The sequence below is a fragment of the Patagioenas fasciata genome, chromosome Z, assembly GCF_037038585.1.
Source record: "Patagioenas fasciata isolate bPatFas1 chromosome Z, bPatFas1.hap1, whole genome shotgun sequence".
Classification (NCBI taxonomy): Eukaryota; Metazoa; Chordata; class Aves; order Columbiformes; family Columbidae; genus Patagioenas; species Patagioenas fasciata.
Window position 1 is genome coordinate 639783 of NC_092560.1, and position 12740 is coordinate 652522.

The 12740-nt window shown below is 55.4% G+C and overlaps 1 protein-coding gene across 2 annotated transcripts in view; it reads right to left on the bottom strand.

Annotated features, from left to right (window-relative positions):
* Positions 1-12740, bottom strand: part of FRMPD1 (FERM and PDZ domain containing 1) — a 50928-nt gene that overhangs the window by 19053 nt on the left and 19135 nt on the right. For both annotated transcript variants that reach the window (XM_071801779.1, XM_065861284.2), the window contains exons 2-7: positions 9770-9874; positions 9201-9358; positions 7377-7479; positions 7031-7076; positions 4755-4862; positions 636-731 (exon numbers count right to left, since the gene is read on the bottom strand). In XM_071801779.1, the coding sequence (XP_071657880.1) occupies positions 636-731; positions 4755-4862; positions 7031-7076; positions 7377-7479; positions 9201-9358; positions 9770-9870 (612 nt within the window). In that variant the 5' untranslated portion in view covers positions 9871-9874. The remainder of the gene's footprint in view (positions 1-635; positions 732-4754; positions 4863-7030; positions 7077-7376; positions 7480-9200; positions 9359-9769; positions 9875-12740) is intronic.

Consider the following 12740-nt stretch of genomic DNA (forward strand, 5'->3'; position numbering starts at 1 on the left):
AGGTGAGAAAAACGTGAGGTCTATATGTGTAAACACAGCGATTATGGGAAGTGCCAGTTTAATGGCTCTGGAAACAGCACCTTGTGTTTCGAAGGGAGGGGTGGCAGTTTGTCTATGATTCCCCCAAGCTCAAGCGACCCCCGAGGCGGCACCGCCTTCCATCCCAGGGGTCACTCAGCTTTCGTGTGCTCAGCCGTGCAGAAACGGGGCTGGAACAAGGACGGGCGCTTTATGTCACAACTGGCGCAATCGCCCGATCACACGATACCCGAACCAGGAGGCTTGTTCTCCCTCCCGGGACGCGCATGGCCAGTGCCACACCAAGCAACCTGCTCCGCGTTCCGCGTGTCCGCAGACAGCGCCGCTGCGCCAGCCCCACCGCGCCGGGCTGCTGCGGCCCCACCGCCACGCTCCGGCACGGTCTGCGGAAACCGGGCGCTCAGAGGAAAACCGAGGCGAACCAAAGCAGCCCTGCTCTGCAGGAAGGGCACGGGAACGCGCTCAGCACCCGCGGGCAACGCGTTCCCACTGGGTGGCCGATGCAACCAAGGGGCTGCAAGTTCCGCTGCATGCACCTCTGCACCGGATTGAATTCAGGTGGTGGGATCAAAAGACAGACAACCAAGCATCGTTACCTTCACAGTTGTGCTCGTCTCAAACCTGAAAGCCTTCGTCTGTCCATTTTCCAAGTATACCTTGAGAACATTGGGCATGCAGAGAAGAGAATTCCCCTGCAGAACAAAAGCAACAGCGCTAATCCTTGGATGCTAAGCCTCCGGGCAACGGGCTGCCCTGCTGACACAGCACATCCTGGTATAAATCAACACCTTTCTCCGCTTTGCAATCCTCCCCTGTGGCACCAGGCTTTGTGCACTGATTGTGTTTCTGGCACGGGAGAGGGGAAAGGGAGCATGACAAACCCGTTTATGGCAGAACTCCAGCCAGTGCAGCAGCTGCACGTGGCCCAGATGTGCCCGCTCAGACCCCGCACGGCACAGGAACATCTGGCAGGCGTGAAAGCCAAGCGCCACCCTCTGCTCCTCCCCAGAAAACACCCCTTCCCACCACCGCGCCAGGCAGCACCGGCCCCGCTGACGCCTTTCCAGGGGCACCAGCCATGCTTTCAACCCAAGATCTACCCAAACGCTCCATGCTGCCGCGAACAGGCATTGCACACTGCAGGAGGGCTGTAGGATTCAGCTAAACTTGTAGTTGTACTAAGATTTGTGACTCTGGGGCTTCCCAAAGAGCAGATGATGTCTGGTTTCTTGAGATTGGTCTCAAATGTGTTAATCAAGGCAATGACTCCCACAGCAAAAGCACCTCCGTTGGGTGCCCTGAGAGGGGCCTGGGGGCTTGGCCTCTGTCCTTCTGGGGCAATCCAGAGCTTCCAGCTCTCCGCCTTGCTCCTTCATAGAGCTCATGTGCACCTCCCTTGTTTTCAGCCCCTTCTTGTTGTTCAGTGCTGGGGTTTACTCCTCCACCTTGGGCTCACATTCAGCACAGGCAGCTTATGTTCTTCGACCAGCACGTTCCTCCAGTCTTAAATAGTTTATCGTGACAGTCTCAAGTCTGAAAATGGCATTTCTAAGATCATATTTCCTATGTTTCATTTGCTGTGCAACACCCTATAAATCTCACAGACTTGGTCCCTCTTGATAGAGAACCCGTATGTCCTGGAAGTACCACCAGAACAAACATAAACCTTCTGAATCTTGTTCCTCGTTCCTGCCTGCCCTGTTTCATGGAGCTCAAGCTGTTTACAGCCATCACTGAGAAAAGAGAGTGAACGTTCCTGCTGTCATCGAGCCCAGGGTCTGCACCTCCTCCGTGCTACGTCACACACGCGCACCACGTCTGGCAGGCCCTGGGTCCCCACCAATGTCACAAATGGATGCAGGTTTGCACCAGCTGCACGTTTCTCTGGCAGCCCCCACCGCTGCAGGCTGTCACGTCGGCGTACCGCCAGCACACAGCTGAACCTGAAATACATACAGAAATCCCTATACGAATTATCACCGCTTCCCGGGTCAGACGCAATTAGCCGTCCAGAACACCCGGGTCAGACCCAATTAGCCGTCCAGAACACCCGGGTCAGACCCAATTAGCCGTCCAGAACACCCGGATGGGATTTCTCTCCCTTTGTGCAGGCCCTACTAGAGCACTGTGAATTAATTCTGAAAGGTTCTGCTGTGGCTTAAGCGGCTGCACCCCTCCCGTTTTGTCTGAGGCAAGGTCGATTTGCCCCACGTTACAGCTGCGCACGCAGCTTCTAATAATACACCAACCGATGCTGACCTGAGGGACCTGTCTCCTGCATATCACTCGGTTATACGGAAATACACAATATGTTTGCAACAGAAAATGGAGGCTGGATAGCACTGAGCCTTATTAACAATTTATGTCCCCAAACTGAAGTTTCAGGTTTCAGCCGCGGAAGGCAGCGTCTGGGCTCCTTCCAGTTGCCACAAAGACCACTTAGCAATGCTCCATTAAGAGGACAAGAGTAGTATATTTACTGAAACAGGAGGCTTTGCAGTTTTCCAGGGCCATAACAGCCATTTTGGCTGTCTTAACACAAGTCTGCTGGAAGGAGAGCGGTGCTGAATCACTCACGCAGTCTCTGCTGTCCGTGGAGAAGAGTGCTTTTCCAGAAACAGGCCATAAATATGCAACAAATGTATTTACTCTTGCTTTGTGCTAATATTTTACTGTTCCCTATCCAACTACTGAAAAAGGAAGCAAACACCCCAATTAATTTCACTTACCTTGATGCTCTCATTAAATGAAGGGCAAACTATATATTGATTGAGTGCCATTCTGCACTTGCAAATGTATGATTAATTAACGGAATGTTGGCAGAGGCCTTACAGGAGCACAGTGTCCCCTCAGGCAGCACCTTCCTGGGCCCTCTCAGGACCCTCCTCACAGTCACTAAGTGAACGTCACAGACCCGAGACCCCCACGTGCTGCCCAGCAGCGCCCACCACACGTGGCTGAAACAGCCCCTGGGGCTCCCAGGCAGACGCCGGAGTGAGCCCCCCAGTGCGAGGCGAAGGGGACACTGCTGGTGATCTCAGGTCACAGAACCCGGAGTGTCAGGGGGTGGAAGGGCCCTGGAAAGCTCATCCAGTGCAATCCCCCATGGAGCAGGAACACCCAGCTGAGGTTCCACAGGAAGGGGTCCAGGCGGGTTTGAATGTCTGCAGAGAAGGAGACTCCACAACCTCCCTGGGCAGCCTGGGCCAGGCTCTGACACCCTCACCCCCAACAAGTTGCTTCTCCTCTTCCAGTGGAACCTCCTGTGTTCCAGTTTGCACCCATTGCCCCTTGTCCTGTCACTGGGTGTCACCCAGAAGAGCCTGGCTCCATCCTCCTGACACTGCCCCTTTCCATATTGATCCCCAGGAATGAGTCCCCCCTCAGTCTCCTCTTCTCCAGCTCCAGAGCCCCAGCTCCCTCAGCCTTTCCTCACACGGGAGATGCTCCACTCCCTCCAGCATCTTGGTAGCTGCGCTGGACTCTCTCCAGCAGTTCCCTGTCCTTCTGGAACCGAGGGGCCACAACTGGACACGATATTCCAGGTGTATTCCAGGTCGGCCGTGTCCCCCCGCCTGCCCCAGCTCTGTCTGCTGGGACCACTCGCAGAGAGCACCCCCCTCCTCCCTGCCCCAGCGCTCGGGGGCCTGTGTCACCTGTCCCACGGGCTGCTGGCACCCACACAGCTCTGGTTGCACCTCTGCCCGGGTGGGAAGAGGAAACCCCCACCAAGGGAGGCTCTGCCTGCGCTGGGCCCGCAGGGCTCCGGACGGCAGAGACGAAACGGGAGAGCAGCAGCAAAGGGCCCAGTGCTGGTTCACCATCACTGCAAGGCGCAGGGAGGCAAGGCTGGGTCAGACCCGAACAACCCAACAGAACTAACGGGCAGGGGACAGGACTGAGGGCTTTTGTCCACTGAAGTTTTCCATTCCAAAGCAAAAAAGGAAAACTCAACAGTGTTAAAGACTCCAAACTGACCCCAGTCTTTCCCAACCACATTGAGCTTAGTAAGTTACCTAGAAAGACAAAAGGAACACGTAAGAGCTGTTCTCACTTCAGGGAAGCTACAGGTGTTCTCACTGCTCGTCCTTCTGTGCTACAGGCAGACCCACGTCCACCCAGCGCCGCTGTCGTCGGTGCCAGAAACCTCGTGGCAAACCGAGCGCTCCCCAGCGAGCCAAGACCTTGTCCCGTGAGACCGGGCTGGCTCAGCTCACAGATGACCTGCTATGGAGGCAGCTGCGAGTGCTCCGGAAACCCTCTGCGAGGTCTGAAACACAACGGGCTGCCATCCTATCAGCTAGAAAACATACATCAAATTTAGCAGCAAAGCAACGTCACCGGTGCCGAACTCCGAACGCAGTGCTACCTGAACACTGCTGAAGGGCAGGAGGAGACAGCCCAGCTGCACTGGCAGCAAACAGGCTTGTCATGGGCAGCGGGATTCACCTCCTACCTTTAGGGTTAGGATTTGTCATGCCTAAACTTCAGTCTAGGTTTACTACAGAGAGATCAGCACTTCCAGAGATGACTACTGTGCGCCGCAGCTGTGTGTACCTAATGGTGAAAGGACAGGAGCAGTACATGCAGGTGTTTTCCATTAGTGTAAGTGAGGAGATGGGAGGTGAGGCCCCTGCGGCGCTGTCCCCGACCACCGGCGCGCGGGAAGAGCGGGACCGGCCGCCCGGGCGCACCCCGCCGCCCTCCGCACCGACCTGCGTGTGCCCGTTCACCAGCACCTCCTCTGCGAAACGGACTTTCACGGGGTTGGTTTTCAGCCTTGCCCTCTTCTCCGCGGTCAGAAACGACGACTTAGGCCCGCCCTGGAAAAAACAACAGCACTGGGTGGGCAAGGCGGTGGGCTGCAGCGAGGTACGGGAGGCAGAGGCCCGCGGTGCGGGCAGGGGTGCGACGGCAGCCCGTGGTGAGGCTGCTCACACCGTCCTGCCCCACACCGCCAGGTACAGGAGCTGTAAGGGGTCTCCAGGCCTGTTACTGGGCTTTTTTGACGTATCTGAGCGGTGCTGCCGTCTGAACACAAACCTGGCTTGTCCAACAAGTGCACACAGGTGCAACGCGTGCTGTACGCACTCCTAATTTCACTGCAAGTTACCCATGTGTTTAGGCACCTCCCCAGCTCCTGTGATGGAGCCACGATACTGCAGAATGACTCTAAATCCACTAACAGCTGGCTTGCAGTGGAGCTGCGCTGCACTGTAAACCCCCATACAGAGGGTCTTCCACTCTCAGACAGGACACCCAGTGTATCCCAAGGACAGCCACGTATACAACAATATAATTATTTTGATTGAAGAGACCCTCAAGATCATCAACTCCAAACATTAACTCAACCCTGGCATTAACCCACGTCCCTATGATCGTCATCTGCATGTCCTCTAAACATTCTATAACTCCTATAACCTCCAGGGACAGTGACTCCACCACGGCCCTGGGCAGCACTTGAGCTCACCTGGGGTTTCTAGAGCACACTCTCATATCACAAATGTTTACAAAAAACAGCTAAAGAGCCAACTTGACCCCATTGCACTGTTGTCACGCAGCCACACTTCCATCGCGCCGCGGCCGGCCCAGCTGACGCGAAGCACACGAGCCCAGGAACGGAGCCCTTGTGCCCCGTGTGCTGCTGTCGCACAGCGCGGTGTCCCTTGGGACGGCAAGGGGCGCTCAGCACAGCCGCGGGGCACAGCAGCTCCTGCACCCGGCGGGTTCCTGCCCCGTTTGCTCCTCAAGGAAGGCCTGTGAAGGGTGTTCCAAATCCCAGGAGGGCTTTTCCAATCTCTTTCTCTCTGAAAAGACATCGCATTTTCCCCCTTTCAGCAGGCATTCGGGTCTTGCATAACTGCATCTTCTCCTTGGTTTCCAGAGCCACATCAAGCAAAGACTGAGAGCCAGTGTTCTAGGCAAGGGAGGTCGGGTTAATGAAAGGTGGAATCTGGTGTTCAGTGAGTTTGCTTAAAGTTTTTCTGGTTACTTTGGCTTTCTACGCATCCACTGAATGCCAGCACCTGGGAAACTTTGGGCAGGAAAAATACATTTAAGAGATTTTCTCTTTAATGTACCTTTACCGAATGGCCAAGAAACCTCATGAAGGAATCATCACTCTTGTTTCTAAGAATAAATCAAAATGAAAAAACCTCCAAAGAAGCAAAAAACACTCCCAGGTGTGGAAATCCCCCTAGGGCACTTTCAGAAACCGCAAGAAGTCAAAAGCACGCAAACCAAATCTCGTCCTTGTTTTGCAGCTCAGCTTTTACAAGCTTTAAATCCACGTGGGTGAACACGTCATGTTGGCCTTCTGGGGAATTCATTCTACAGGAACGGGCAATCAGCACCAACGTTTCATACTAACATTTTGCTTCTATGCCCAAAGTTATGATCCACACCAGCTGCACAGACACCGGGGCCACCAGGGACCCCAATGACACCCTCGAAAACCAAAGAGGGACCTCGGCAAAGGGCGAGGTTGTGTAAATAATTTATGTTTAATGCACTCACTAACAGTAGAAACAAATGAATACGCGGTTGGTGCGTGTGATGAACACCGAGAAGTGCGAATGACGCGCACGCTCGATGGGAGGAACGATCCTCCGAGCGCCCAGCAATGCAAGTGCTGCTTTTCAACACTTTCAGAGCTGCCTTAAGGACACTTTTTGCCAATTTTTTGGCATAATTTTCTGGCAACACGGACAGGACCTCCCAGCCCCCGTGGAGACCCCGGGCGCTCACAGCCACTGACGGAGCCTCCGTCCCCAGGGAGCCTGAGCTCCAGCCGCTCAGCAGGCGCTGCAAGCAGCCCCCAGCGTTACCGCTGATTCTCCCAAACCTCCTCAACGGGCGTGTGAGAGCAGGGGACCCGCAGCTCCCGCACGGCTCTGCTCGGGCCCTGTACCGCCGCTCGCCCCCCACCTTCCCTGTGTGCCCCTGCCCGCCATGGCCGCCCGGGCAGGAGGGCTGGACAAAGGCCATTTACCGACGTGCAGCGCAGGACGGTCAGGACGAGCTCATCACCGGCCTCCCTGTAACAGAGACGAGCAGGTAGACAGGACCAGAGCTGCCGCCACCTCCATCCCAGCATGGTGGCCTCCACACCTCCCAGTTCTCTGCCTCCTTGTCCCTGTATCTCCCAGTTCTCTGCCACCTTGTCCTCACACATCCCAGCATGGTGGCCTCCACACCTCCCAGTTCTCTGCCTCCTTGTCCCCAAACCTCCCAGTTCTTTGCCGCCTTGTCCCTGTATCTCCCAGTTCTCTGCCCCCTTGTCCCCACACCTCCCAGTTCTCTGCCGCCTCGTCCCCAGGGACCACGCGGGACCACACCTGATGATGTCAGCTGCTTGTTCGACAGACAGGTTGTCCACAGCAGTCGAGTTTATCAGGAGGAGCTGGTCACCCGGCTGCAGCTTCCCCTCGGCGGTGCTCCCTGCGGTGACCAGCACAGCGTTGTCACGACAAGGACCCGGCAGACCTCGTCCCACCGGGGACACTCACCCTGAGCACCCCCTGGCCCCAGTAACCACCTCTGGATGTCAAAATGAAAAGGGGCCAAAGGACCCTGAGCCCTGGTGCCAGCTGGGACACCACTGTCTGTCCCCATGCTGTCCTCTGGCCCCAAGAGCTGCCACCGAACCACAGAAAATGGAGCTGCTGGAGAGGGGCCAGAGGAGCCCCAGGAATGACTGAGGCTGGAACAGCTCTGCTGGGGACAGGTGAGAGAGCTGGGGTGTTCAGCTGGAGAAGAGAAGCTCCAGGACACCTCAGTGCACCTTTCAGTGCTTAAAAGGGGCCCATGAGAAAGATGGGACAGACTTTTGAGCAGGGCCTGTTGTGACAGGACAAGGGTGATGGTTTGAACTAAAGGAGGGAGATTCAGGCCGGACATGAGGAAGGAATTGTTGTCCTGAGGGTGGTGAGAGCCTGGCCCAGGTACCCAGAGAGGTGGTGGATGAACCATCCCTGGAGACATCCCAGGCCAGGCTGGACGGGCTCTGAGCACCCTGAGCTGGTGCAGATGTCCCTGTCATGGCAGGGGGGCTGGGGAGCTGGGGAGGGCCCTCAAACCCAAACCATCTGTGGTTACACGAGGTGTCACGAGATGCAGGGCGCTTGGTGCCCAGTAGCTTACGTGAAAGGCAAAACACAATCATCTGGAATTAAACATGAGGCTTTTAGCCATGGGCTCCCACACGAAGGACAGGGCTTGAAAGGACAGGTTTCCTTGTGCTTCACTTTTAATAAAACATTGATTCTTTCTCATTAGGATAAAAACATAACAGAAAACCTCCTTCCCCACTTCTTAGACCCCAGCGCTCTCAGCTGTTATAATTTAGCCACATTTCACCTGGGAAGGAGCATAAAGAGAAAATTAATCTGGAAAGCGCTGTGAAAGGACCGCGACCACCCCGCGGTGCCTCCGTGTGGAACACGGGGCGACAGGACGGTGGGGCCGGGGATGGGGCGGCACAGACACGGCCACAGGCGGCGGATGTCACCGCACAGCCCAGGCCACCGTCCCGCAGCACCGCCCCGCACAGCGTCTTCTGGCTGTCGCACTCACACCGACTGGCAACCAGCAGGCGTTTTTGTGTACCCATTCAAACAATAAAGGTAAATAAAAATACAGATGTACGTTTTTTGGTTCAAAACCCCCATGCCTTCTATAAAACAGGGAAACATCCCTCAGTTTATAGCTGGAAGAGTTGATCTGCTTGACTTGAGTGGACTTCCACCCGGTTGCCTGTACCTAGCGGTGCTGTGAGCCCAGAGAGCATTTTCGACAACAGATAACGGGGACCGCTGCAGAACAGGGACTCTAGATGAAATTCTCCCCTGTCTTTCAGATAAAACACCAGAAGGAACGTTTCTTTGAAGCAGCTTTTTGCATCCCGACGGTCACCCGGGTCCGGGTGCAGGTGAAGCGTTGGCAGTGAGGCTGCCACAGGCTTGGATTCACTCCACACCCTCGAATCGGGAGATGTTCCAGAGCCCCGCAGGCCACGGGAACACCGGCTTTTGCCGTTGGTATTGGGGGATCACCCGCCGAACCTGAGAAACCCAACACCCGGCAGGGATGTATGCTGAGGCTACCTGGGACAGCCCGGGTTCTCACAGCCCTGGCTGCAGGGAGGAGGAAGCGGAGCTCACCTGCGGTGACGGATGCAATCGTAAGGGGCAGGTTTGGGCAGATCTCGAAGCCGTAGTGCTGGAGGAGCAGGTCTTTGTACACCGTGACCGTGAGCTGGCCGCGGCCGGCAGGCTGGACGCTGCCGTCACCGGCGCCGTCTGCCACCGACACTCTGCCCCTGCGGGACAGGAGCACGGGTTAGTTAACACCGACCCTGAGAAAGTGAGCAGCTGCGGGCCGGGATCCCTGGGAAATGCAACAGGCTTGCCCTAAAAACACGGGCCAAAGGCACAGAAAGAGAAGTACAACCCCGTCTTCAAGAAAAGCACATTTTGTATTGACCGGTATCGTATTTCTGCAGATGTGGCTCACAAAACCAAAATGGGTGAAAGCAGGAACATGTGTCCCTGGAAACCAAGGGGGTGCTTAGAAACACCGTTTTATTCTAGGGACACGCACGTTTCCCAAGAACAACTGAAACAACGAGTAAGATCCACCAGCTGCGATTGCCCCTGTTTGTGGGGAACAGGCTTGTGCCATCTCTGATCAACTGTGATCGACACATTTTCCTTCACAAATACAAGTTTACCTGGACGCACTGTCCCGAGAGCGATGAAGCCATTTTGCTACCATTTGCTCTATTCTGCATGCTTTGCGTGTCTGGATTAAGTTAGTCTCCAAATCTTCCATTTACCTGAAAGGGACAGAAATCACAGGAAAACAGAATGAGCAAAGACTGGGGAAATCTTCCAGACACTGCTCAGTTACCAACAGCGATTCACAGCTCTCGCAATGCAGAGATCCATCGGGGTGTTTAAACAGAGGGTGTTAACGTCCGTAACGCTTACGATGGCTCCTCGTCCTCACCCAGCCTCCCTTGCCGGGTTACCCCGTGTTGGTGCTGTCCCCTTCTCGCCCTCTCCATTCCTTTCTCATTGTTTCTGGACCCAGTGGTCTGTTTTATCAGCACGAGGAAGCTGCCATCCCCAGGCGCAGGGAAGTCCTCCTCTACTTCAGTCGGGGTGTCTGGACAATAGGTCTGGTGGCACCCACCTGCGCATTGACCCAAACCAGACTCGCTTTTCCACGGACCGTCCGTTCAGGACATGTACAGCGCCTTCAGCCCCAGTGGGACAAGCACTTCACGCACAACAGCGAGGGTCACAGCCACCCCCTGGCTGCCCTGCAGGGGAGAGCTGGCGTGTCCCCCCCGGGACACTTCTCCTCTTGGACTAACACAGAAAAATTCTACAGACAGCAGCAACGAAGCAAGAGAACGAGTGCCCAGAGCCAGTGGCTGCACGTTCTGTTTGCACTATGTCCTGGTTTTGTTAAAAACAAGTTTCTCTTTCAGTGAATTCACCTGTCAGCTAAAGCTCCATATGAGCTGCGTTTTCCTGGAGAACCAGACACGTGTTTTGGTGAACACAGCAATGGAATGTGAGGTCATTGATCAGCACGGATGGACATCTCACGAGAGGGGCAACGAGAAACAGGTGACCAAAAACTGACCAACGGAGTATAACATCCCATTCACGTGAATACCTCATATAAAAGGGGGAGATCATGAGGACCTTTCCCTTTTTCATCCCTTTTCCTCATGGTGACATTAGGAGAGGACCTTGCAAGTCGCCCCTGCGAACTGAGGCCAGTGACAGACTGAATCCAGCTCCGGTTGCTGCAGAGTCCAGTCCAGGACTTCGGGTGCCGGCTCTGCAGTTGCCGGGACTTTCAAGATTGGTCTTACATATTTTGTATTATTTTCTCTATTTTTATTGGTAGCATTAGTAAAACATCTTTAATGTTTCCAACTCTCTTCCCTCTGTCCTTCTTTCCCTCCCAATCGCCTGTGCTGAGTGGGAAGGGGGAGAGGGGGAGCTGAAGGGGGTTAACAATACATCTGCCACGGTGTTATTGTCACCCCGCAATCAAACCTTGGCACACCAGCAGATGCAGTCTCTAAACCAACGCCACAAACTCAAATGTGTCCCTTGTAAACTGGTCCGGTGTACTGATGTCCACAGTCCCGGAGCTCTGCAGACACCCGCGGCTCCAGGAATCAGTAAAGCGAGCGGCTCACGCTGGACCTTGCGTTTAAAATCTCTGGTTCAACAACACTAAACCAATCGCTCGCCCAACCGCTCCCTGTGCGCGCACCCCCTGCTGCCGGCGGACGTGCTCAGCCCTGCTGGACCGAGGAACAAGGCTCAGGTCTGGTTAACGCACTGAGGCTTGGGTTGCACCTAGAAACATTGCTCAGCTTCTGACCTCAGACCAAACCTGCCAGCCCACAGCTCCCCTACGGGGCCGGGTGAGCTGTCGCTTTGACATCGTGCCTTCCAAAATGCAGAAAGCCTGTAGCCACAAACCATTGTCATTGCTCATTCAAACACTGGAAAGAACTGTGGGCTGCAAGTGAACCAAACAGAAAACGGAACAGAAAATGTGCCCCCATCTACATACAGCCATGAAGAATTTCAGTTCTTTGTATTTCAGTTGTATTTCAGCAAGGAAATAGAGTTACTATGTCCACCTTTCACACGGCGCTTTCCGCCAGCTTGTCAGATTTTGTGTCCTGAGCTGCTCTCGTGTCCTGTGCTCACACAGCAGGTGCTGCGCACCAGGACATTGTCCCCTGTGCTGCACAGGGGGCTGCTGGCCCATAGCAGGAGCTCTGCTGTAGACGTATCGGTAAGTTAACTCCAGAATACCCAGACACGAAAGAGGAGTCTGGGAGCTGGCAGAAGCGACGCACACAACGTTTTGTCTCGGCACAATCCGGAGCTGCTCCCCTCAGCGCCCTCCCAGCGCGCCCCAGCCCATCTTCCTGACGGGGACGAGGGGACAGGACACACATCCGCGGACCTCTGTGTCCCTCCCAGGGAGCCATGCTGGCCCATGTCGCCACCTGTGTGTGCAGCAACGCACAAAGCAGAGGGACGGAACATGCAGCCCTTCGGGAATTCTTTCACTGAGAATTCCCTTGGCTGCTCTTCTTCATGCAGCACAGTCCAAAACTGCTCCTCCAGCCACACCGCTCCTCTGCCTGCTTCCGCACGGCACTTCTGAGCCAAAAACCAGTACCCTTGCAATGGAGTGCTGTTTTCCAGGGGAAACTAGAGCCTGTAGGATGGGAAATCCACCTCCTTTCCACACTGGGAATTAACCACAGAACACGCAGAAGCGCAGTGCTTCAGCAGCCCGAAAGACACGCACAGGACACGTCGAACCACAGCCTGAGCAGCGGCCGTCTGCGCCTGGCGTGTTCAGACCCAGCAGCTGCGCAGGAACAGCACCAGGTTCCAGTGTAAGTTGGGGAATGAGCTGTTGGAGAGCAGTGTAGGGGAAAGGGACCTGGGGGTCCTGGGGACAGCAGGGTGAGCATGAGCCAGCACTGGGCCCTTGTGGCCAGGAAGCCAATGGTACCTGGGGTGGGTTAGAAGGGGGTGGTCAGTAGGTCAGAGAGGTTCTCCTGCCCCTCTGCTCTGCCCTGGGGAGACCACACCTGGAATATTGTGTCCAGTTGTGGCCCCTCAGCTCCAGAAGGACAGGGAACTGCT